The sequence below is a fragment of the Perissodus microlepis genome, chromosome 22, assembly GCF_051167445.1.
Source record: "Perissodus microlepis isolate ML-2025 ecotype Zambia chromosome 22, ASM5116744v1, whole genome shotgun sequence".
Taxonomy (NCBI): Eukaryota; Metazoa; Chordata; class Actinopteri; order Cichliformes; family Cichlidae; genus Perissodus; species Perissodus microlepis.
Genome location: NC_140481.1, coordinates 23,881,762 through 23,908,690, shown reverse-complemented (window position 1 = coordinate 23,908,690; position 26,929 = coordinate 23,881,762). Strand labels below are relative to the sequence as shown.

The window sequence follows — 26,929 nt, the reverse complement described above, 5'->3', positions numbered from 1 at the left end:
GTGTGAACAGCTTATGCTGATGTTTCACAGTGCACAACTGTAAGAAACGCACGATGAAAGGTAGTGATCAGCTCGGAGGCACATGGTTCTAATTGACTGGAAAAATGAGCAAAAGGGGGGGGGCACAGGGAGGAAAAGACATGTTTACCAAGCTGCTGCTGCGAAATGTACAAAGCCGATGGGTGTGTCTCCAAAAGCTTTTCATTATTAAATCGACAATGGGCGAAAAACCACTGGGTGAAGAGCTTCAAACAGCACACAGGACCTCAGTGGAAATATATAATTTGTTAGTTGTGACATTGTTCAACCTGTTTTCACATGTCACATCCCGACATTAATATTGTTTTAGCAATAAAGCCCTTTAGATGTTGCTGTAAGCTCATTTCTCAATGCGTTTTATCCTCCCCACCTCTTTGTCTTGACTTAAGTAACAGTGACAAGCATTCTCGGTGCAACACGAGCAAGAACATCTTGCCGTGAAAAACATGGACGGTCTGAACAAAAGAAAAATAGCACCCTTAAACCCAACAGCAGTTTATTATTAACAGATTTCGGAAAGCCATTCTTTGCGCTGACCTTTGCTTTGGTTCGTTTCACACAGCAGTTCCAGTTGTAATTCATTAGCTGCAGCTATGCTTTTTCCTGGACTTGTATTATTAAACACAAAACACAAAGTGGAAGTAACTGCATGTGCACTTTGGCTGAATTCCCTAATTTGCCCATCTATCACACTGCAATATATTTGAAACCCTAAATAGTAAGGTGCTCAAGGTCAGTTACTACAAGTTAGACACATTACAATCACCCTTTAATAGGACTAATATAATTTAAGAATAAAAAAGATCGCTGGAAGTTGTGACCTGAATCTAAATTTCCAGAGACGTGAGTTAGTGTCTAAAATCTTTGATCTAGGATGCAACTGCCAAATATCATAAGCTCAGGCAGTCAAAAAGTGTGCAGCAATAAAAGAGAGACAAAAATAACCAGTGGGACACGAAAGCTACCCCTGACACTGCTTGTAGAAAATCAGCTACATCTAAAAGACCAATAAAACAGCATGTAAAGTTCAAACGGGAAGGCAAGCAGAACAACCCCATTGTGTATTTCTTAATAAAAAATATAAACCTTTCCACCATTTCTTATGAATCCTTATATAATGCCACATTGACTCATACATTCACTGTGGCCCATCTTACCTCTCGTATTCCAGGTTGTCGTGGTCGCAGCGGGCGTCTTTGTGCTTCTCCCAGTCCTTCCCGTGGCGGCATGTTGTCAACGACACAATGTCCTTGCCATTGTGAATGTGATGAAGCGCATTTCTTGTGTCTGAGCCGATGCCCGTTAGATAGCGCTTCCCTTTGAACATCAGCAGGTACTTCCTTCGTGGTGGAACTGTGTTCCTCACCAGCCAGCCCCGCTCTCCACCCTTCTGCGGGTGATCCTTTGAGAAGAGAGGGATGGAGACATCAAAGCCCGGCCTGAAATGTTCTGTGTTGAGGCTGGCTTTGGCTAAGATGGCCTGGCCAATGTTGAAGCCCAGGTCCTCTGTGTAGTTAGGCCACGTGCCTGAGTACAGGTTGAAAATCAGATGGTTCCGCCCGTCATTCCACAATGGGTAACCACGGATACGTTCATCCACATTGGGCACAAACTGTCCTGATAGCTGGTCCCTGTCTAAGGTGTCTATACCAAGCACGAACAGACATGCCTCACGGGGGTCTGAGGTGTAGTACCGTGACTCGGCTATAGATGTTAGGATCTTCCTGTAGCTTTCTGACACGCGGTCGTTTTTCTCCGATGGATATATGTACACTCTGAACCCTTCCCTTCCTCTACGGCGACACCGAGAGAAGTCAAAACAGGTCTCCATGCGACAGCGGCTGTCTTTATAAATGGCGGACCATGCCTGGCGCCGCTGGCGGGGTGACTCTGCCATCCCAGGGTCTGTCTGAAGTTCATCCAAGTGGGCATAGCGGGGCAAAAAGGCTCTGTCGGTCCAGTTGGGCCAGGGGCGCATCACATCACCCCGGTGGCGTGTCAGCAGGCGGAGTAGACGCAGCTGGACTCCTCCACCCCAGTAAAAGAGGACCAGCCAGCAGCACGCACACAAGCCCAGCAGAACATACTTCTTACGCGCCTGCATGAGGGCCTGTGACAGTCTCCTTTTTCCCTGCTCTGTCTCGCTTTCGTCCTCTGTTTTTACTTTCCTTGTCCCCTCAGCTCTGTAGCCTCACAGGGGTTTGGGACTAACTTGCAACTTCTAACAAGGAGCTTCTAATGGAGGACAATGTGTTAACAAGGACATCGCTGCCTCTGAATGTGGCCCAGTCCACTTTGCCATTTAGAAAGGACACAGTCTAAGTTACTGACTCCCCTCTTTCAGTCTCTTTCTGGCTTTCCCATTTGCTTTCAACTGTTTCAGATGTGTGTATTAGCCCGCCTCTGCTGTAGCACGCGCTGCTGCTTTGTACATTTCTTCCGCTGTCCAGCCCGGCCGAGAGTGATGAAGGGTGATTTCTCCACTCTCGCAGACCAAGCTTGCTGCCTCATAGTGCCTGGCACAACTGCTGTCTGCAGGGGCCCTCCTGGGGAGAAGTAAACAAACAAGAATACACATCAGTACACAGAGCAGCATCACAGTTCTGCAACCAGCACTGAGAAACACACTGGGTTATAGTTGTTTAACTGCTGTCTCAGCAGATGCCGTAACTAACACTTTTCATAGCCCAGTGGGCATAGCTTTTCATTTCGGTTAGTCATATGTAATCTGCAACCCCCCCATCACATTTAATACACACAAACACACATATAATCAAATAGCACTCAAGTACCACAGCTGGGTAATGTTTCACAGGCAGCGGAGGGTTTTAAGCTGTCAAAATCCTTCTTCGACTGGAGCTCATAAGGAGAAAATTGGGAAAAGTTAACTCAGCGCACTTTCAAAAAGGCATCCAACCGAGATCAGCCACACATCAAAATCATCTTTTCGTCAAGTCTACCTTCATCCCTCTCCGGCTCCCACACTCCTATAAAAAGGGATGGCTATTTACAGGCTCATTTGTACTATGATGTGCGCTCACTTCTGGAATAGTCTTTCTGTGATAGCATGAGAAACTGGGAGCAGCTGACTGGGCTTGATGCTATCGAGCTCTTCAAGCTCCAGTTGAACTGAAGCAGATACAGTTGAGGTGCAGTGAAGGAGAAAATAAGACAGCGTTTAGCATCTAAAACTGAGATGTGGAAACACAGCAGGAAAACATAACCGCTTTATGGCTCTGAGACGTCCATTCACTGCGGACGGACTGAGCGAAGGCTTTTTGTAAATTTGGAACGGTATTTTTTTTTGCCAAACATCCCCTCATAACTCCTCCAAACTTGTACAGTACCTACAGTGTGTGTCTGTGTGGAGAACACACCTCACAGTGAAGGTCAGTGTTCTTTCTGCCAGCTGCCACACAAAGGCAGCTTTCAGGCCTCACCTGGCCACCCTCTCTCTACCTCTCATTCACATTCCTCCTTTCTGCCTCTTCTCCAGCTAAGGAGAAGCTAGCCTGCCTTCTCCTCTTGCAGCAAAAACAAGCAGCACAATGACGGTGTGGGTAAACAATGCAGGTTTTCATTCCTCAAACTGAAATACAGCGGGAATGGAGTTTTGCATGTGAATTGCTGCGCATAGTTAAAATTCTAATTAGTATGTATGTTACTGGGAGAAAAGTGTGAAAGAAATCAAACATTTTGGCAGTAATTGTTCCTTTAGTTCCAGCTTTTACTAAATATCTCAAGGCTTCAATAAATTCAAGGCTTCTGCAGTTTATTCAACGATAAACTGAAATTTGCGCTCTGCTGTGAGAGAAATATGTGACTGCGCGACAGATCACACAGACCTCTGTGTTAAGAAGAGCTTTGAATGTCACAACTAAAGTTATTTTTTATATTGTTTTTGCTGAATGAGTAGTTCAGATGACAGAAAATTAATCAACTGATAGCTCGAGTCTTTCATCAAGCAAAAATGTTCAGCATTTGCTCGTTTTCACTTTGCGAAAGCGAGCACTCGATGTTACTGCTTGTGTATTTTTTGCTAATGTAATAGCTTTTGGGCAAACAAAAGCATCAATTTGAAATGTCACTGCAATTTTCATCATTGACATCTTTTGTTCCCAATTATTACGAAACAATCAAGGTTAAAGCCCTCATTGCAGTCAAATAAACATGCACTAGATTCCGGTGTCACTTTCTATTAAAAATCCCCCAAATGTTCAGATTTAGAGAGGAAGAGAATGTAATAGTAAAAGTCTAAATTTAAGCTTCATTTCTTTATAATTTGCAAGGAAACAGTCAGTATTTGGTATGACCACCTTTATTCTCCTACAATTTCTTTAAGTAGTCTTTAGGAATAGTACTACGGGCTCCTTGAAGGACATTCAAAGCATTTATTTAAATGCAAGCAGCAGAAATATTCATGTCTGGGCTCTGGACAGCAGCATTATTATTACTAACTGGGCAGCGTATTTGGGATCACTGTATTGCTGAAAACAATGTTGCTTTCCAGATGGTAGCGAATGGTGGGTTAAAATTTAATGGTATTTTTCTGTGTTCATAATAACATCAATTTTGACAAGATGCCCAACCCATGACATCGCCTCCACCGTGTTTTACAGATGGTTGCACCTCCATCCTGAAACCCTTTCGGACGAGGTGTCGGTGAAATGGATCAACCAGATGTCACGTGTCAGGTATTTGGTGGATTTTTTCTTATTTCTTAAGGACAATGCTTTCAGTTTTTCATCTGCTGTAAATATTTTGTTGTTGTTTCTGGTTTTTAGCGGTGCGGCTCCTTCTATTGTCCTACACTTGTCCAAAAAAAAAAAAAAAAGAAATAGGGAGTGACTCAAGACTTTTGCACAGTGCAGTATATTAATAATGTTAACTAAGATTGTTTATATGGTTAGTTGCCCAATCAGTACACTAAGCTGTGGTTCTCTTTGCTACAACATGGTGTGGAATGCTAAACAGCGCAATACTAAAAACATCTAAGCAGTGGTCTGAGAAAACATTTTCAGTTTAGTGCCACCATAAAATACGACTTTATTGTTGTGCTTGTCAAAATTAAACAGCAGAGGCAACAAATTCTTGAAAGTCTGACTTTGATTAAAGTAACTTTAAATGCTTGAAAGCGTCTATGCAGGTTAACTGTTACATCTGTGCACATAAGACTTGCGTATAGGACTTGTGTGTGTGCACCACTGCCATGAGTGTGAGCCACAGCGCCCCAGATAATTCGGGTCAGCTAATCTGCCTGTGGAGATGTTAGTGGGTGGTTTATGTCACCTCGCGTGTTTCTACTTTGGCCACAACTGAAATGCAAGCAGTCCAAGCTAAGGAGAAACAGACACTTGGGATCCCATTACATGCTCCTCATCAATAATTCACTGGCTTCTTTAGTTAAGGCATTGATTTTCCTTTCTTTATTTTTTCCACGCTTTATGTCCCCTGCCACCAACGAGCACAATTAGGCCTCAGTTTTATTCAGGATACACTTTGGTGAGAAATGAGCTCTGTCCTTGTGATTTGTGGTTGCAGGGATAATTGATAGTGATGGCAGGAAGGTGTAATAGAAAAGTGATGGAAGGTATCGTTATAATGATGGTAATGATGATGGGCATGAAAAATTGATTCCGTTGCCTTATCTAATCTAATGCCAAGCCACTTCGCATAAGGACGCCATTGCTTTTGCCCAACCTCTGCAGGAGTCTTACAAAAATAACAGTCCCATAAGGATATTGATTTTAGTGCACCAAGTCTCTCTGCATTCGTGCTGGATGAACAAAATAAATTTCACAATAAGACACCAAGACACCATCTCGAATTTGAATTGATTTCAAAATTACAATACAAGGAGAAATATCAGGCGAATATCTGAGACGGTCAGGTTTCAGGTATCAGACTGGTGGAGGATAATAAGCGAATTGAACAGTCAAAGAATTCATTGTTACAAGATATCCAAGTATGTGGAAGTCTCTTGAGTTCTGCTGTGCACTTTTGTATCCAAGGACAAACTGTACAATGTCAAAGAGCGGATATTAACAATAAGCAATAATGATGAATGCATGCATGCCTGGGCCTGACCAGCTCTCATAGCAGCTTTCTACTGCAAATAAGCTGGAGGATGCAGACTTAAAGCTGCACACATAAACACAAGTAAGTGGCTTTAAGTGGTGACAGTCCCTCTGTCATGGATTGGTGATGGATCATTGTGGTTGGGTGACTAGCACTGGAAAAAAAAAAGCCACAGGCTGAATAGAGGGACCTTAACGTGGAAAGATAGGGTTCAAGGAAAGCTGAAAGCAGAATTCAGAGCTCTACAATTCAACCCTTGGTGATTTATTTTCCATCTACACCTCCTTACCTCAGTTTATTCATCAAGTCTGTTTTTCTTTTTTACTTTCCCTGTCCTCTCTTTTTCCCACTTTACCCAAATTCACTGGAGGGTTTCACTTAAACAATACATGTTTTTTGCTCCATTTTAAATGTGCAATTATTCATTCTCTAAAGAGGGATGACGACAGGCATGAAAAACTCGGAATCACAGAAACGAGGAATACACTCAGTAAGGCCAACGGTTCTTTGATCATCCGCTTGCCTTAAGTGCAAAGACATTTCTAGGCAGGTTCATTACAATGTCCTGAGCAAACAATGAAATTGTGTTACAGTGAGGTGAAAAAAACAGGACTGGAACAATGAAATATGAAGGTTATGGTTCATGTACGAAGAACAAGGCAAACCAGTTTGATACCAAGTAATTTCGCCTTACTTTGCCTTTCTAAACACGCTTCTAGCATACTCTGACTGAATCTAACACTCACTGACAGCTTTCTTGGGTACATCTGTTATTAACACAAATATCTAATCAGCCAGTCACATGGCACCAACTCAATGCATTTAGGCAGATATGATCAAAACGACCTGCTGAAGTTCAAACTGAGCATCAGAATAGAGACTTTGAACATGGGATGGTTTTTGGAGTCAGATGGGTAGGTGCGAGTATTTCAGAAACAGCTGATCTACTGGGATTTTCCCCACACAACCATCTCCACAGTTTACAAAGAATTGTCCAAAAAATCCAGAGAAAATATCCAGTGAGCAACAGCTCTCATGGTGAAAATGCCTTGTTGATGCCAGACAAGATTGGCCAAACTGCTAGTGTGGCCATCCTCTGATGGCTGTTTCCAGCAGGATAACACACCAATGTCACAAAACTCAAATTATCTCAAACTGTTTCAACATTGAAGAAGAGTTCACTGTACTCAAATGGCCTCCACAGTCACTTGATTGCAATCTAGTAGAGTACCATTGGAATATGATGGATCAGGACAGTGGCATCATAAATGTTCAGCTAACAAATCTGCAACTGTTTGATGTCAAGGTTTCTGGAACCTTGTTGAATTTATGCTACAGAGAATCAGGGGCCAGTAATAGCAATGGTGCATTTAATCAAGTGTCTCGTGTTTGTACAATCCAACCCCCAATTTTGATACCAGTTAAAGTTTATTATTTTCCATTAATAGTCATTCTGTTTTATTACCCTGTACATAATTATCACATTGTAAGTGAGGGAGTCCACCACTCCTAACCCTGCCCTGAACATTCCTTTATAAGCACCAAAGATTTACGGCACAATGCACCCATGACACTCCCATGTAGGATTACTCCATATATTTTCATCCCATTAATATTAGCTTCACTGTTTACTGCTGTTTCATTTTACACTGTAAAAACAAAACATAATAATCACAAAGGTTAGAAAAGACCATTTCAGGTAATCAAAGTGCGAGATGAGAAAATGAGAGAAGTGTCAGTTTTTTGGCAGTTTTTAAATTGAATTAATGGAATTAGAAATAGCAGCCACTGTGAAGTACTCCTAAGGATTAAAGCTTCAAACGATTTAACAATCTATTGACGGTAATTTAATTTGGAAGCAAACCTGCCTGATAAATGCAATAATATTTGGAGGACGTGGAAATATTTAGTCGAAATCTGCAAATGAATAGTAGATAATAACAGAGGAAGGAGAAAACAACAAGATGGAGAGCTCAGCTCTGAGATCGATATTCCACGGGCGATGGCTGGACCCAGTCCCTATTCTTCCTGCCCTCAATCTCTCTCCCTGATGGCCTTATGGGTGTCCCTAAACTGCCTCTACCTGCTGCAGTTTTTCAGAGAACAACACGATTAAGTCATTCAGGAAATGGAATTGAAATTTGTCATCCCATGTCTCCTATGAATTGTGTTTGCACAGCAGCTTATTCAACTGTGGTTATACAGGCTTTGATAGAAAATGAAAACTGACTTGTTCTGAAATGGATGTTGCCGATGATGGCCTTCTGCTAGAAATTCAGCATTTGTCAATTTGCGTTTCTCTCCCACCAGAAGGGATATTTTTTATAAAAGAGGTTTCTGTCATTCTGTGACAGATTGGCTTTTTCCTTATTTGTTCAATTTGATGTTTTCTGGCCACATCACCAGTGCTGAGCACAACTGACATTGTAAATGCTCGAAATGAAATCCACTACCATTACAGTCATTCTCTGTATGGCAGAGTCATTGCCACTGTCAAAGAAGCAAAAGCAGCATTATTATGTCTGAAATGATTTGGGCAGACATAGTGCAGCTTGAAAATTGACACTAGATGGGCAAAATTCTGGGTAAAATGAGATCTCCATCCCTTCCCAGATGATACAGTTAGACAGTCCACCTGAATGATGAAAGCCCACCACAGCCTGAGACGCCTCCTGGGGGATTGCTCTTCACAAATACAAGTGATTTCAGCGAGTTTTTGTGGTTGTATGTAAGCATATGTCAAAACTATACTTAAATGCACATCTGGCGCGCATGTTGTTGCTGGCCTGCTGCTGGCGATATATTAGTTCAGCAAAATAAAGTGTTCTGAAGAAAACACAAATCTTGTGGTGAGGTGAAAGGCTCAGTCGAGCTAAAATTAAACGCTGGACCCTGTTATTACAGGCCCGAGAGATGTGACAGCGTGACCGAGGACTAGAGGATCGTTGCACTGCGTTGTTTGTGTTATTACAGTGGTTACCGCCTGTTTTTCGTGTGTGATCCTTGAAATGAAACCAGTTTCTACTTGTGATCCCTTAATACTTGCATATTTCACAGACTACGGAGGCCAATTCAAGGAATGAGTCATATTAGCTTCTTAGGGTGCTTTGCATGTAGACTGTATAGGGTTATAAAGCCCCCTAGGCTGGAAACCGCTGAGTTAAGTTGACAGTGTCAGCAGAAGCAGGTTAGAGCTTTTTCTGAGGATGACCGTTTTTAAATGTAACACGCAGCAGTAGAGTAAGTGTGTATCTATACAATGTTTGTTTTGGTCAGGATGCTTTCACTTCATATAAAAAAAGAGTTTTTAGAGGACTCTATACAGTTATGTGAAAAACTAAGTACACCCTTAACATCAAGTATTGCTTTCATAGTATTGAAGAAGGTGAGTAGCAGCCTGATAATGCTGATCATTACCTATATTAAATGATCAGTCAGTGTGAGAACATCTATATAAGCAGTAGTTTGGGCATTTTGCTGGTCTACAGCATTCAAATGTGTATTAACAAAATGGCACAATCTTCCCAGCAGAGGTTATCCCAGGATATTCACTTCAAGGTCAGACTGTGGAATGCTCAGAGCAACATCTCACACTCTAAAGGCCCCAGTTAGAAGTTCCTGACAGTACAATTAGAAAGAGAGTGAACAAGTGTGGCTTGTGGGGAAGGGTACTCTCTATAAAGAACAGGGGAGCACAGTTTAAGGTTCCTCAAGTAGAGATGGAGGCTACAATGTTACAAGCTTGACTGCTCATTACAGCTTTTGTTAGTTGTTCAAGTTTCGCTCTGGCTGTTGGGTTGGGGTCACTTGGCCTTAACGTGACTCTGGGTACCTCACTAACTTTGTAGTAGCATGCTGTCTGTGCTCATTTGTAAAGACCTGAAGTTGAGTCAGGAGTATAATGCGGATGAATCTGTTTATCTGTTTACCATTGTGCTCTCGTCCTTTTGTGCAATAAAAGTAAACACAATGCCTTCTCAGTTGCACTTTTATCAGGAAATGTGTATAGAAGGGCTATGGAGCATTGGTGAAAATGGCTTTTGTGTATGTTTCTTTGTACTTTATGTTCTTGGTGTTTTTCTGTGGCATAATAAATCGGAGTACCTGGAAAACAAAAGCATTTCTATAGCTTTTTCAAAACGTAAAACCTGATTAGGAGTCACTGAGTATGAGGGGTTTGCCTGTCTGTAGTCACATCACTGAGTCTGTGAAGGGCTTCCTCCTTTGACAGACCTGCATTAAAGGCTTGGGATGTGATCCATGTTCCATTTTCTGTCCTTACGTACTAGTTGCCCTTTGAAATTGAGGTGCTCTTTACACTCCCACACACTGTATGCATATATAAGCAGATACACACACACACTTTGGTCTTTGCTGAACAAATGGCTTTTTACTTTATAAAAAGATCATCTCTCTTGCTGTCTCCACACAGCTACTGAAGTCTTTTTCCATTAGCTCGACCACCTCAGAACCATAATGGCCATAAACTTAATCAAGCACCGGTTCTTTTATGAGGCCATTTTCATAATATGGATAACAGCACATTCGTCTCCAGCTTAATAAAACCGCATTGCTCCGCCTTGGCCAAGGTACTCCGACACGGTTAATAAGATGTTTACCTCAAGCTGAACGCCCTGCAACGGAACCAGCCTCCAAACCCGGCGTAATTACAAGCCCGGTTGATTAATTATGTCTCAACAATATGCTGCACTCCAACGCCACAAGGGCTAATTAACAAAATGAACAAGATGGGCAGGAACACTTATTAGGAAGTTCAAGCTCACTCTCTGAATTTGGCAATGCTGTTTACAGTCCTAAAAAACAGGGACAGAATATGTGCGGATATCGCACAGGCGGAGACTAACAATAGCACATCAGTCCAAGCATGTAGAGTAAAAGAGCCTTCGGAGGACACTGATACAGCACAGTGGCTGGCTGTGCACCTGACAACGCACACAGCAGAAACAGCATGCAGCCAAATCCATCTGCCTTATTAACCGGTCCTGCTAACAGTGCATCCTACCGGCGGCGCATCTTATCTCTGCAGCTTCGGCCTAGAGGCAGTCTCACAGAACTCTAATCAGATGGGAATAAACAATCTGACCTTGACAACACCTGATTAGATATACGATCTGACCCTAGAATAAGAAAGAAGAACAACATTCCAGGCAGAGTTCAATTAGCCCTGCGTCTCCGACATGTGAGATTTGAAGAAGAATTTCTTAATCTTGTGTTTAAAATACTTTTTTTTAAACAGTCTTTTTGTTCAACTGACTGCAGCTTTCACAAGAGTAACAAAAACCATTCTTTAAGACATTACACACACTTACACAAGGAGAATGACCAACAATAGAATACTACAACAGACAGTCCAAAGGTTGCACAATGCAAACTCCAAACTCAGCTCACTTAAGGAACATGTGACTGGAAATTCCTGCTGTCCGTGGAATATGCATTCCGTCTAGCTTGACATGACAAGATTTGTGTCTTATTCACGAGGGAAGGTATTACAGAACCATCATGAATGAGAAATCCCATTAAGATGAGGAGGTTGCCATTAAATGTCATTTCATAAATCAAATGAAATTCATGTACAGCTTATTGTCAAGATACAGGCTCCCCTGAGAGCCTTTTGGGGTGGAACCTCAGTGATAATGACAGCATTTTGTTTGGAAGCACCATCATTTTTTATCAAAAATAAATAAATAAAGAACAAAATAACTAGAGACTTGTAATTAAATGCTACAATGAACTCTGCCAGCCTTGTTTGTTTCTTTGGGATTCATTAATACGTGGAGCACTTAGTGGGATGTGAAAGCAGGCAATCTTTCCAGTCTTTCCTGAGCTATTAGCTAATGCGAGATGGGCATTAGCTAAGACAACTGGGCATCAGAACAAAACAATGCCATTTAGACTGCATCAGAAGATGTGCAGGAAGAAGTCATAATACAGTCAGTGATATGCACACTCCACTGGTGCACACATGCCTTGTATAATCAGTGTACCTGTGGTCTGTTCACAATCTCCATCAAATTAGAAAAGATGTCTGGAAAGACTTCATACTGGAGTAAAAAGATTCTTGTTTTGATATTACTGCCAACGATTTTGCAAGCGGAAACAGTAGGACAGCTGAACTACATTACTTAGCTTAATATTCTTGGATGGTGGCGGAGCAACCCGCAGCCCATCTGTCCAGGGGGAGAAGCCTGTGCTGACTTCCCTCCATATCCCAGAGATGTAGATAGAATTACAAAACACAGCTATATACGATCCTATTGTATCAAATTACACCGGAGTCAATAAAGGCATCTGTCATAGTGTGACACAGCAAGGTGTGCAAATCTCACTGTCAAAACATGCCACAGAAAATCACTGAGATATGTGCTCTGTGCCCCCCGAACCAGAACCAGAATCATACCTACAGTTGCGCTTTGAACTGTTGATCGTGTTGTCTTGCGGCTCTGTCGTAGCCCCTTTTTTCGGATGACACGAGCTCTGGAGGCTCAAGACACCAACTTCTCCTCTGGAGCCTTGCAAATCCGGAGCCTTACAATATGATTAAATTCCCACCTTCTGGCATAGCGCACACTGTACGCACAGTCCAGGCGCTTCCAAAAATAAAAAACATAATATTCACAATGCCAAAGCGGAATGTCCCGCCGCCCCCCCGTGTCCTCCGAATTTCCCAAATCCCTCACAGCGTGTTCTCCTTTATTATTATCCAGCATGCACCTCTCTCCGTCAGAGCACCATGGACAGCCTCCCCATCACGCACTGCTACTCCGACAGCAACCTGGTTTTACATGCTGCCAAATACAGGCAGCTTGGTAGTCTCGTGTAATCCAGGGGTGGACTGAAGTGCCCCTGTTGCTCTCAGAATGACTTTAAGCATCAGTGACCTTATCGCATGCAAGAGTCGGTCTAACAAGTCTTTGAGATTTACTGTTCAGTAGGATGGTGAGGGCTGCTACGAGCACTTGAGATTCCCGTGTCAGTGAGCAGCGAGTAACAAAGGTGCGCTGAGCGCTATGCAAACAATACATCAGTGGCTAATAGCAGTCAGCTGCCGCTTTCGAGCAGATAAACGCACTTTACCGGCTATTATCCCGGCTATCAGTGCAAGTGCCGTGATCATAAGCGGGTGGAAAGCGAATCTGAAAGCGTTTTGCTTGAATTTTTAAAGAGCGTGAGCTTGCAGCGGTGATTTACGCCTTCAGGACAGAGGGCAAGATGAAAGAAAAAATATGAAATACATATTGCTACAGAAATTATTTCTTAGATCTCAACAGATCCACCTGCTTTAATCTTACTGCTCAAATGCATTCTCAGTAATCACAGCCTCTAAACATAGCAGCAATTACCCAGTTCAATCCCCACAGCGCCCCGACTTCTCCCCAACAGAGAGCTCGCCCTTACCGGGTAGCGAACCACGCTCTTCTCCTCCCAACTGGTGATTTTCCGTTTCACACCACGGCCAGGCATTTGCCAATCAAATCAGCGTGCAACCAAAGCTTTCCCCGTTGGGATATGAATGATGAATATGCGTGATAAATTGTCCATTTTTCCATATCCACAACAGTTCACGCTCGACCCGCCCCCGGGCGGCGGTGATTGGTTCAGAAGCTCCTCGCCGTCTTCGTCGCCCCGTAAAGAAAAACACACACATCTGGACGCGAACCTGCACAGCTGGAGCGCTTCGGAAACCCCGAATTACGCACAGGAATTGAACCGACACAGAGGAACGTCACATTTTCTCGTGGTTCACTATGAGTGTTGAATGTAGTACGTTGTTTATTTTGGCTAAAGGTAGCAATCTTGGTGGGAAGAATTGTTTCCAGTACACCAGCGTAAACAGAGCATAAGCAGGTAACAGCTCTTTATAAGGGAGACCAGTATAGAAGAATAATCTTGCTTCAGCAGCTCTATCAGCTGTTTAAAAATAGCTTTTCGTTGATGGTCAAGTTGAGAATAGGCTACAACACATTATTACTCTACATTAAATTAGAGTGCAGCAAGATGCCTCTTTTTTATTTTTGGCAACAAAGACTTATATCCATATAACTTGCAGATTCTACAGATTTATAATATACGTTTTTTCCTCTTGCAAACACCAATAATATCTGAATTCTGCTATGGACTGCCGCTGTGTTCTAGTAGGCTATGTTTGTGTGAAGTAATGTCGTTAAATGTTACATGGTTAAATTTCTACATCTTTGCATGTTTGACGAGCAACAACATTTTATTTTTCACGAGGGAAGTGTGTGTATTATTTTTTTTTTTTTATGAAGTAGAAACTACGGAAAAAAGACCTATGCCAGAGCGCCTCAGTGTAAAGCCGGGATTTCTTAAACACTTGCGCCGCTGTGCGTCCGGAAAACACCTTTCCCTTCCGTCCTTCCTATGAATTCTTATTGTCTTGCTGACAACATCGTATCACTGGAGCCGTACCAACCCAAGCGTGAAGAGAGGCAGGCTGGGCAAGCGAGACTAATCGCTGTGCAACAGTCCAGAGGCTTTCTGAGGATTAGTGACAGCTGCCACAGTTTGAATCGTGACTGCAGCAAGCGTTTACAGAAAAGAGAAAGAAACAGAGGGGTCCATGATGGAAATAGTGCATTATTTATATCGCAAAGGAACACATGGGCAATTTGAAAAGCAAATTCTGGTATGCATATCGCAACTCAAGATAGAGTTTATATAGCAAAAAAAAAAACCCTGCGTACCCAGAGACATCTGCATAAAAGGTACCATCAAATTAGCCAAGAGTTCTAATCACACACACACAACATTCACATTATCTTTTTTTGTTGTATTCCTTTGCTTAATCTTGAGCAATGATTTAAGAACTCGAGATACTGTTACTCAGAATGCTGAGTAACATTTTTCTGACGTAACGTGAATGCATCATCAGGCTCCTCCCAAACCAGAAATAAAACCCGCTTGATCTTTATTTTCAAAACCTCGTTTCATTCTCCCAGGCAAAGCATTCCTTCTCGCACTTTTTACACTGAGAGACAGCCGACCGAGAGCTCAACGGAACGCCTCGCCTTGCAGGCAGAACTCGGGGTAAGAATTCAGGTTCGCCTCGCTGCGTTTATTGATCGGAGAGCTTGCCCGGTCAGCTGTGTTGCTGAACAAATATTAGCAGTCTTCATTCAGGAGAGACACGCTTTGAGTTTACGGGAAAACATGTGCGGTTCTAATGTCTTTTCACGAGTACTGTGGTTGTTTTTATGCCGCGCTATTGCAAGGTAAGCGAGGATCTGACATTGTTATGAAACTATTACATAATTATTCATTTCCGCTTAAGAATGACGCTTTAACGACGCTGTTATTCAAACCATTTGTTTGGTTACAGTTTCCCCTTTACGCCATAGTTTAGTTTATAACGGGACAACAAGCTCGTGCAGATCCACGATTAATGCAGATGATTTTCTACCAGAAGATTCAAATGACCCATCGGTTGGGTTTTGTAACCCTGCAGGTGACAGCTCATGGACCACACGTGCTTACATTTTGCGGTTGCTGTAGGTGTCTTTATGTGCAAGACCATAATCTTGTGCGGATTATGCATTCTCTTCCTGTCTCCAGCGACATGAAGTTGTTTTTTTTCACAAACAATTCTTTTTCTCATGTCTAGTTGCTCTCCTTTAACCGCTGATCGTCAGGCAAACATAACCAGCATGCTGGGACAGCAGGCAGATCGGGTCATGGCCCTCGGTGAATGGGAGGAACGCTGGCAACAGAACAAAATCGGCTTCCATCAGCCTGAAGTGCACAAGTAATGACCCCACTTTTTTATGTAGTTCAGTGGAGTGAGGGTGCAAAAGTAGCCCAAATGCATGTAAGACTTGTGAAGATTACATCAACTATAAAGGTGCATCACCACCTAAAGCTGTGTCCTGTTAAAAGCTTTAGAAAGTGAGCTTAGATGATCTATTTTTAAGACAAGTACCATCAATACGGCTGATCCAGACATCACCAGACATTACCTCAACATGAGATTGCAGCAGGAATGTGTATTTTGCTGTTAATACTGTTTTTTTAACAGGATGCTGAAGAAAAACATTGATAAAGTTCTCAATGGACGAACAGGAGTTCGCTTCTTCTTCCCTCTGTGTGGGAAAGCAGTAGATATGAAGTGGTATGAAAACATCTTACTAAATAAAATTAAGTTGATCAATATTAGTGTCAGTTGTCATCTTTGCTAACCTTTTGTTTTTTCGTGATTCTCAGGCTAGCAGACATGGGCCATTCAGTGGTTGGAGTGGAGATTTCTGAAAAGGCTATTCGTCAGTTTTTTGAGGAGAACAACATGACATACAATGAGGAGCCTGTGCCTGCTATACCTGGAGCAAAGGTTTACAAGGTTGGTGAACTTCATGTGTGCAAACACGACCACTAAATGATCTAAGCTGAGGTAGTCAGTGTTATTGCTTCTCAGCAATTCAGTGTCTTTACGCTGAATATAGTTTTTTATGGTGATGCCTGACTTTATTATGTGCATGTGAGCAGCTGTCAAAGGAGCTTGCAAAGAAAAGCGTCTGGACTTCTTTAAGTTTACTTGAAGACGTTTCACCTCTCATCCGAGAAGCTTCTTCAGTTCTCATGAACTGAAGAAGCTTCTCGGACGAAAGAAAAAGTCCAGACGCTTTTCTTTGCAAGCTCCTTTGACTACGATGACCTGGATGACTGAGAACCTTCACAGACATGTGAGCAGCTCTTTCTTCTGAAAACCGTTTTGATCTCAGTGAGATTTTGGGCAGAATGGCTGCAAGCTACAAGAAAGTTATATTGCTTACTTTAAAACAGACACAAGTTGTTCATCCGTGCTGTCTTTTGTTTTTAGAACTCAGAGAAAAACATCTCCCTGTATCAGTGTAACCTGTACAACTTCTCCAAGTGAGTAAACTACATATTGTTTTATGCTTTTTAAAATAAAATAATTAAAATTACTGCTAATTGAGTTCCTTTCTAACTTCACAGTTCCATCGAGGGTCAGTTTGGAGCAATTTGGGACAGGGGCTCTCTCGTGGCCGTCAACCCAGGAGACAGAGAAAAGTAAGATGAGATCAAGACCCTCATTTTAAACCCTTAGAATGACATTTATTTCAAACTAAATAAACTCCAAAACATTATGTTTTACACAGTTTGATACTGTATTATATAATGTATCCATACACGATGTCCCATGCCAATGCTATTCTTTTATTTTGTAGGTATACAGCTCTCATTATTTCTTTGATGGCGAATGACTGCAGATATCTCCTGGACACTTTACTGTACAATCCTGATTTATATCAAGGTATTCTATATATCATTTCTATAGTGTGTGTGTGTGTGTGTGTGTGTGTGTGTGTGTGTGTGTGTGTGTGTGTGTGTGTGTGTAAGTGAGAGAGAGAGAGAGAGAATAAACATAAAATACCATATTTTAAAATCTGTTTATCTCTTAGGGCCTCCCTTTTTCGTGCCTGATGAGCAAGTGCATAGTCTGTTTGGTGAGTACTATGAAAAATAATTATGGCTGAGCATTTTATATATTAACCAAAATACAAGTGATAACTGACAGATTTGTGTATAACTCTAAGAAATATGGGGTCTTGAAGGATAATTAGAAACGTTTTTAATTGTGTATTATTTTGTTTTACTTTCTTTAAATTCAGGGAGCAGCTGTGATATAGAGTTGCTGCAGTCAGAGGATGCTCTCACGGACAAACAACGAAATTGGGGACTAGATAAATTTATTGAAAATGTGCACCTCATCATGCCAAAGAGCAACTAAAGGCTCAGAGTTTAGAGAAAGAAGAAGAAAATCCCGGGAAGGAAAAATAAAGTGGAAAGTGAAAGTGCCTGAAATTCAAGAGAATTTATAATTCTCCTTTTTATTTGTTGTTGTTATGGATCAAATAACATGATAATACAAAAACACGATCATAAGACAAGATGTCTGCACTGTTAAAAAAAACATCTTAAAAAAACGGTAACATTCTGGCAGCTGGGGCGCCAAAATACTACCGTAAAATGACAGAAAATAACTTTCTCATGAAAATACAGTTATTTTCAGTAATGAAAATAGAGTTTGTTGCGCTAATTTTACATGGGATTCTGCCTTTTCCAAGTGCTTTAAGACATTAAATTAGGAACATTTTAACGTGATCAAACAATGAAATTACCTATAAACAAGGTCAATGAATGTGGCAATATGAATCATAATACGTAAATGTACAGAAATATACAGTTAACAGTTGGTTTAAATAATAATGGATTGCATGCCCTGGGACAGATTGACAGAGGCGAGGCTGCCATATCACACCATCGGCCCCTCTGGCCATCACCAGTAAGCGGTAGGTGAAGAGTCTTGACCACGGACACAATACCGAGAGTGTCCGAGCCAGGGCAACCTTCTGACCACAAGGCGAACTGCCAACTCTTGAGCCACGATCGCCCTAAATAGCAATGATAATAATACTTATGTGATGTAACACAAGCTTATAAGAATCATGTCATATACTTTTCCATAGCATTACATTTGGATTTAACAGATCATTCTCTCACATAACAGACAATTATTTGTGAAATTATGATACATTTCTGAATGTATTTTTACAATCTAAATATGCATATGTACAAAAATATATATTTAAAAAAAACAAGTAAATTGTGTTTTACTATATTTACAGTGATGTTATGTTATTTTACCTTTGACATGTAAAATCACAGTCTACTTATGTAAATTTAATGATATTCTACAAAACTGTAAAATATACAGTAAGATACTTTGACATTACTATTTTTTGGAATAGTGTGGTGTTTTAAATGGGTTTCGTGGCTGTTTAATTTTATTTATGACTTTTGCACTAAAAAAAAACAAAAACAAAACATAGAATTCAGAAAATATTAAATCTATGATAAACAATCCACTGATTTTAGAATATGTCGAAAGGCTAAACTGTGGCTAAACCTTTTATTCAGTCGTGGCTTTAAGCATTAAGCATCCAAGTTCTCTAACACATTTCAAACAGAACTCCAGAATTCATAGAAGCGTATGTATTATTAAAGATAGAATTAGTAAGATGAACAAGATAAGATTAATAAGATTGTATACCCTCATATACTGGTCATGTATTTGCACGTACACCTTCACAGATGCTATACACTCGAGTGTAAGCACAGAAATACACCAGCACAAGCCTGCTTAGAGGCAACCGCCCTCATCCCCGCTTTCCTGCACTGGTTTATGATTGTTGGTGTTGTTTGTTATTGTGCTGTTTACTTGTAGTTAATATGTATATGCATAAATACACTCACCTTGCACATTAGCAGTACCAGGTTGGACCCCCTTTTTGCATTCAGAAGTGCCTCAATTGTTCATAGCATAGATTCAATAAAGTGCTGGAAACATTCCTTAAAGACTTTGGCCCATATTGACATGACAGCATCACACAGTTACAGCAGATTTGTCAGCCACTGTCATCTCACAGAATCTCACTGTCATGCTCATGAAAATAATTTGAGATGATTGGAGCTCTGTGGCATTAAGGTGTCCACCTGGAAGCAGCCATCAGAAGATGGGTACATGGTCATCATTATGGTTTTGACATGGTCATCAACAATACGCAGGTAGCTGTGGCATTTAAACACTGCTCGGTTGATGCTAAGAGGCCCAGAGTATCAGAATTGTTATTAGTATTTCTTAATGCCTCCAGCCAAGCAAAGAATTTCATAAAGGCCCCAACTCCTTGTACGTGCAAAATAACCCCGAGTAAAAAAAAAAAAAGAGAAAAAAAAGCACATATTCAGAACTCTATCCCAAATATTTTTATTAAAACACCTCGACAAGGTATTTTGGTTTTGTGCAGCCACTCCTTCTCAGATCAAAGTAAAGAGTTTTTCTTCATTTTTTTGAGCTGCTTTTACAACAGGTTTTCTCAATAGACTGAAAAACAGAAACCCTAAAAGAAAACTGCCTTGTTTTACGCACATCAAGAAGGAGTCAGACAACCGTCGGTTCATCCCAGTCAATTATCTCCGAGAGCTCGGGATGCTTCCTCCGTAGGATACCATAAAAGTATGAGAAAAGGAAAAAAAAAACCCAGAGAATTTATTATTTTGGTAAGAGTGAGTGAGAGAGAGCGAATAATCAAACGTTTCTACAAAACGTTATACCACTCTGGGTCAGGAGGGGTGATATAGCACGGATGACTACGCCGGATGGAAGCATAACCGGAAGCGTTGCAGGGACTTTCCCTTTGACCTTCATCCTGCTCCATGATCAGCCGTTAAATCTTTCCTCAATATTGCTGTAATGTAACAACAAAGTTAGTTTTTTGAGATCAGACAGGTCCCAAAACATTCCTTACACACCCCCGCAGTCACTGAATTAGCATCTGTGGCACAAATAAGCTTCAGGGACCTACTTGTTTTTTAGAACCGACCTTTGACACTTGGATGTTGGCTTAATTTTTACCCAAAGAGAAATTTGACCCTAATAAAAAAAACACGATACTGTGGTGAATACTTACCTCAACTTTGATGGGTTTTTTCACAGCTATTTATTTAGAAAAAAAGTAAACACGTTACAAGGACACAATGCACATTGCAGAGTACATGAATGGGAAGTAGGAATTCCTCCTCTCTATACTTACACTCCTCCCTAACAAATGTCAAGTCATCATCTCCATATTGTTTTTCCCACTTTTCGAGTTTCATTGAAGTGTGCCCAAGTGCACAAGATGTAAAACAATGTATTAGTTTTTTAAGCCATTCACCAAGTCCCCGTCAAGATGCCATTCATTTAAGAGACTAATAATTTTTTCAATTTAAATTGTGCTAACTTCAACGCAGCAACATTAAAAATAAAACATATTAGAACTCTTTTTTGTCGGACACAAGAACAACTCGAGCATATTTTTCGGGAGCTGAACTAGGGCTTACAAGTTTGCTAGGCCCCTGGGGACCAGTGCGAGGTTGTGCGGCAGATCCTGGCGTGGAGGGTCCAGACACTCCCACAGCGCAGACTTTACTATCCACACAGAGCGTTTCTGGTGTGGCTTATGCAAAAGAGACAATACAGCTCCCGGTAAGCATGTCTGTTGTAGCCTGCCCTTTATAAATATCTCTTTGATTATTCAAACAGTGTTTAAAATGTGACTCGTTTGTTATCCAAAAACACTTCATCTATGTTACTGATTTAAAATATACATATATATATTTCAAGTTTTTAGCTCAAACAGACTCTTGAGCAAATCCACATAACCAGTGTGCACCCTAATGTACATCTTTGAACTGTATGTTAATCAGTACATGAAGCGTACCTCTGAAAAGAGTCCATCATTTGTGAATTTACTGATTTGTTTTTTAACTGCATTTTTCACAAACTGCGGATGATGAAATCCTCTGTATTGTAGAAAATCTTTAAACTATCGCTGTTCCTACTTACTGAGTTCCCGAGCTACTTCTTTACTATGTGAATAAACAATTTGAACAAGAAAGGATTTAAAGACACATTGAAGCAAAGGCAAAAAAAAATTTGTAATGAAATTTATGTGACCGTTCTTCTGAAATCCGACAGAGTGAAAATCCAAGAACTGCTGCAATCCTCTGCATTAATGATCTTTCTGTTTCTCTCCTTCCTTGTTTTTTTCTAAATAAATAGCTGTGAAAAAACCCATCAAAGTTGAGGTAAGTATTCACCACAGTATCGTGTTTTTTTTTTATTAGGGTCAAATTTCTCTTTGGGTAAAAATTAAGCCAACATCCAAGTGTCAAAGGTCGGTTCTAAAAAACAAGTAGGTCCCTGAAGCTTATTTGTGCCACAGATGCTAATTCAGTGACTGTGGGGGTGTGTAAGGAATGTTTTGGGACCTGTCTGATCTCAAAAAACTAACTTTGTTGTTACATTACAGCAATATCGAGGAAAGATTTAACGGCTGATCGTGGAGCAGGATGAAGGTCAAAGGGAAAGTCCCTGCCACGCTTCCGGTTATGCTTCCATCCGGCGTAGTCATCCGTGCTATATCGCCCCTCCTGACCCGGAGTGGTATAACGTTTTGTAGAAAAGTTTGATCGATTCGCTCTCTCTCTCTCTCTCTCTCTTACTCTTACCAAAATAATAAATTCTCTAGGGTTTTTTTCCCCCTCATACGTTTATGGTATCCTACGGAGGAAGCATCCCGAGCTCTCGGAGGTAATTGACCGGGATGAACCGACGGTTGTCTGACTCCTTCTTGATGTGCGTAAAACAAGGCCGTTTTCTTTTAGGATTTCTGTTTTTCAGTCTATTGAGAAAACCTGTTGTAAAAGTAGCTCAAAAAATGAAGAAAAACTCTTTACTTTGATCTGAGAAGGAGTGGCTGCACAAAACCAAAATACCTCATCGAGGTGTTTTAATAAAAATATTTGGGATAGAGTTCTGAATATGTGCTTTTTTTTTTTTTTTACTCGGGGTTATTTTGCACGTACAAGGAGTTGGGGCCTTTATGAAATTCTTTGCTTGGCTGGAGGCATTAAGAAATACTAATAACGATTAGAGGGGTTGTTGACTCCTCCTTGATGTGCGTAAAACAAGGCCGTTTTCTTTTAGAGTTTCTGTCTGTCGAGAGTTTTCTGCTAATGAGAAAACCTGTCGGAAAAGTGACTCTAAAAAAACAGAAAAGTCTTTCCCGCACAATACCTCATCCGAGGGTCTTTTAATAAAATTATTTGGCGCCGATTTCTGAGTACGGGCGCGGTGCTTTTTTCCACTAAGGGTTATTTATCAGGGTTCGTACGGCTGCTTGAAATCCTTAAATGCTTGAATTTTAATGTTGTCTTTTCAAGGTTTGAAAAGTGCTTGAATTTCAGATGTTGTGATTAAAAGTGCTTGAAAGTGTAACTGTATTTCATTCACCACAAATAACTATCTGATTGAATAGTTTTCTTATCAGATATAAAAATAAAATGAGTCGCAAAATGTAAAAGCAAAATTTCCCCGCCTGGGCTGCCTTGCGCCTCTGTTTCAACGTGTGACCCCGCCCCTCCTTTGGACAGTCGGGGATGAGTGCGCTAACATACCTGTAGGTTGCTGATTTAATGAGTGTTTAATGGAAAAAGACAGTTGCATGATAGGTGAGTCCTAGTAAATAATTTTCCAGTACGTGTATGTTACACATGCTATTTTTTTTTTCAATTATGATTATTTTGCTAGCTATCAAACTCGCTGGAGCAATGGTTGAAATGCACTGAGTGTGATGCAGTATGGCAGCGCTATTATGGAATATGTTGTGAACTTAGCTAACATTACTTAGCAGTAATATGAGTTACTTTGCTCAAGTAAAAGCTTTAAATATTAGCCTGATACATAACTAGCCAACTTAAGGCTTTCTGATTAACCGTCTGGGGTCGACGGACCCAGAGTCTCCATTTCAACTTGGGCCGAACGTGCGGACTTCAAACTATATACCAGTTTTTAAATTGTGTTGATAGGCCACGTAAAACCGGTGGGTTTTTTTCTGAATACAACAGTGGCGTGTACTCCGGGAAGAAACGGTAAAAACTGCGTTTTCTAAGGAGAGCGCTAGCAAACACGCTTTGCTTGTGAGTGAAAAAAGAGAAAGAAAAACACTCCTTCTCTATTGGTGGAAAAATGTACCATGTCGACCAATCAAAAAATGATACGGCAACATGTGACATTTGTTTTTTTGGGAAGAGGCGGAAGTTTTAGGAGTGAGAGAGAGCGAGTGAGCGAAAGAGAGAGAGAGAGAGTTTTGATACGTGAGAGATTTGTGACGTTTACCGTGTTTGGAGTCTCAAGTTAGTGTGTTGTCTAGTGTAGTTAGTGTGTAGTGTAGTCGTTGTTTTGTGTGTCAGTTCTGAATGTCACAGTTGCTGCAAAAAAGCCACCAAAGGCAGATTGCAGTGTAAACACTGAGTGACACACCTGCTGTCAGACCTGCAGGATTTATCCCTGTGCTGTTCTCATCTGTGTTATAGAGCAGCGGTCCCCAACCTTTTTTGCGCCACGACCGGTTTATGCCCGACAATATTTTCATGGACCGGCCTTTAAGGTGTCGCGGATAAATACAACAAAATAAAACTAGTACCGGTACCGAAAAAAAGAAAATTTATTCATAACACACGTGAAAAGACCAAGGAAAACCAAGTAAACGATAAAAACGATAACAAAATAACGCTGAAAACCAATAAAACCCTGAAAACTATACATTTCACACCTGAGCCTCAACTCTCGCGGCCCGGTACCAAACGACTCATGGACCGGTACCGGTCCGAGGCCCGGGGGTTGGGGACCGCTGTTATAGAGGACACAAACTATTTTTTGGAGTTGCATAAATAATTTGTGTGCCTTCTTATTTGACGCAGAGCACCTGATTTTCCTGTAAATAGTTTTAAATGGTTATATAAAAAACGTCTGAGCCTTGGCTGCATTTTTAGGTAAATAGTACCATATTACTTTGTTTGCAAAACTTGTGCATAATTTTTTTAAAAATGTACAATTTCTATTTGCATTTCAAGTTATGAAAATGATTCGTTAAACATGCTTGTGGTTTTTACAGTCAAAAATATCACTTTCTACTCGTATTTTAAATTTTGTCTGAATTTAGATAAATTGTGCTGATACAGTTTGTCAAAATAAGAAAATAACAGATTGGCAAGATAAACTGTTTTTAAAGGTGAAATATAGAGGCCAAATCAAAAGTAGTCAAAAACGACCAATTATACCCTGGACCCCAGAGGGTTAAAGGCTAAAAGCAAAGTTGTCACCAAGTACTGTTTATATTTGTGTGTATTGCTGCAGCTTTTTAAAGTATTAGCTTGGTGCCTTGGTCCCTCAATGGTAATATGAGGGACTGATGCATATGGTCACAAAGAATAGCCACTTGTTTCTGTGCTACCAAAGTTCCCCGGCTTTCATTCAAAATGTGTTTATGGTCAGCACCTACACATTAAACTACTTTAACATTCTAAATGTCTTCAAGCTCACACTGAGACAGTACACACATTTATGCGTATTTGTATATGAATATTTCATACTTTAAGCAATTTTGATAGGAAATTGCTTAATTTTAGAAATGTTTTTGCTCTTTTTTGCTCTATAAAATAGTTGTTTTCTTTTAGAATCATTCATCTTAGCAGTAGGATTTACATGAAAAGAGAAACAAATTAAGTTTGAGTGAAAATGTACATTTTTTGCACTCTCTGGTCAACTGACTCAGTGAATCAAATGACTCAAAAAACTCGATTCACTTTGGTGAGTGACTCATTAAAACTCGATTCAATAAAAAGAATCAAATTTACCATCACTATCCCTCTGTGTGTTTAAGCCCTGTGTTTTCCTTTGTCTGTGTCGTGATCTCCGTTATCCCATGCTTTGTGTTTTGCCTGTCAGCCTGTTTGGTTTTTGTAGTTTTGAGTTTTTTGGTTATGTTGTTCACATTTGCCTCCATAGGTCTGGACTTTGGGTCCTGCTATCCTGCCTGCACACAGCCTATACATGACAGAAAGTAAGTGAATACAGGAGATCTCTGGGGTGCAGTACTAATGTCATCTGCCAAAGAGTCATTCCCTGGTCAGCCATAAGCCATGATTTAAGTATAAATCATTGACTTTTAAATGAATGACGACAGATGGGATGTACTACTGTGAGAGGGGTGCAGTGATTAGCGGAATTTAGGTGGGAAATACATTTTTCTGGGGGACACTTCTTTGGGTGATTGGTGGAGAGGTTAAAATAAATTTCTAGTTGAAGTATTCTTGCCATGTCACACACATTAGACACATATTTAAATTACTTTTGTTTTCTAATAGGACGATAGATAAAATGAAGTCTTCACTTATGCACTTGAGACCGACAGAAGCCAGTTTTGACTGTTTGTCAGTGTTCCTTGCACTCTCTGTGGGCCTTGATCTGATGCACCTGTGGTACCAGAAAGCTGGTTTTCTTGCCTGCCTTTAACTAGTAGGGGATAACAGAGAGCAATAACAGAGAAAGAAAACACTGGAGTGAATACACTAAATATCTATGCGTGGAGAGAGGAGTGGAAACCCATGATGTTGCACAACTTGAACCGACTTGAGGGACAGGCAGTCGCAGAAGAATCAGCTAGAACAGAGAAGGTTAAAAGTTGCATGGAGATAAATAATCTGTGCTCTCTACTGAGTAATGTAGGAAAGTAATCTTGTATCAGTGGTTCAGGCTGCTGCTGGTGGTGTACTGGTGTGGGGGACAAAAGATTCTGATACTCTGGGCCTCTTAGCATCAACCGAGCAGTGTTTAAATGCCACAGCTACCTGCGTATTGTTGATGACCATGTCAAAACCATAATGACGACCATGTACCCATCTTCTGATGGCTGCTTCCAGGTGGACACCTTAATGCCACAGAGCTCCAATCATCTCAAATTATTTTCATGAGCATGACAGTGAGATTCTGTGAGATGACAGTGGCTGACAAATCTGCAGTAACTGTAACTGTTTTATTTAATCTAATAATCTAATAACTTTGATCTCAGCCAAACCGATTTACTCCGGAACAAATAAAACACCGAAAAAAGGCAAACAATTACATTTTTATGGTATCCGAGTGACTTATATATCATGTTTAACCTGAGTAGCGAAAGAGCGGGGGTCTGAAAACGATGAAGCCAGGAGTCCGTTGCTCTCGCCGGCTGGAGTGACCATTGAACCCCCCGGCTAGCTATCGAGCGGGTGGGTAACAGACGTCTCCGAAAACGTCGGCACACTTTTGCAAATATACGATGTCTTGATAAACCAAGCAGATTTACACAGCTACTTTCTCGCCTGAAAATGTTTTAAA

At 40.8% G+C, this 26,929-nt stretch overlaps 2 protein-coding genes across 8 annotated transcripts in view; one reads left to right on the top strand and one right to left on the bottom strand.

Moving 5' to 3' along the window:
- ext1c (exostoses (multiple) 1c) overlaps window positions 1-13,790 on the bottom strand; it is an 85,480-nt gene extending 71,690 nt beyond the window's left edge. The window contains exons 1-2 of one of the 3 annotated variants that reach the window (XM_084919897.1): window positions 13,534-13,790; window positions 1,197-2,585 (exon numbers count right to left, since the gene is read on the bottom strand). In XM_084919897.1, coding sequence (XP_084776023.1) covers window positions 1,197-2,143 — 947 coding nt within the window. In that variant the 5' untranslated portion in view covers window positions 2,144-2,585; window positions 13,534-13,790. Of the gene's footprint in view, window positions 1-1,196; window positions 2,586-12,535; window positions 13,488-13,533 lie in introns of those variants that run through there. The other 2 variants (XM_084919899.1, XM_084919898.1) reach the window with 2 other exon arrangements.
- An 82-nt stretch (window positions 13,791-13,872) lies between these two features.
- Window positions 13,873-19,520, top strand: LOC146363232 (putative thiopurine S-methyltransferase). Of its 5 annotated transcripts, XM_084919900.1 has the most exons (10): window positions 15,193-15,368; window positions 15,476-15,644; window positions 15,758-15,898; window positions 16,169-16,261; window positions 16,354-16,486; window positions 16,967-17,019; window positions 17,104-17,178; window positions 17,337-17,422; window positions 17,571-17,615; window positions 17,781-19,520. In XM_084919900.1, exons 1-10 carry the CDS (start codon window positions 15,320-15,322, stop codon window positions 17,897-17,899), a joined length of 963 nt encoding a protein of 320 aa, XP_084776026.1. In that variant the 5' UTR covers window positions 15,193-15,319; the 3' UTR covers window positions 17,900-19,520. The 5 variants fall into 5 exon arrangements, with proteins under 5 accessions (XP_084776031.1, XP_084776029.1, XP_084776026.1 ...); XM_084919905.1 differs by lacking the exons at window positions 15,193-15,368; window positions 15,476-15,644 and adding an exon at window positions 13,873-13,983 and having other exon boundaries at window positions 17,781-17,983; XM_084919903.1 differs by lacking the exons at window positions 15,193-15,368; window positions 15,476-15,644 and adding an exon at window positions 15,023-15,183 and having other exon boundaries at window positions 17,781-17,983.
- The last annotated feature ends 7,409 nt before the right edge of the window (window positions 19,521-26,929 follow it).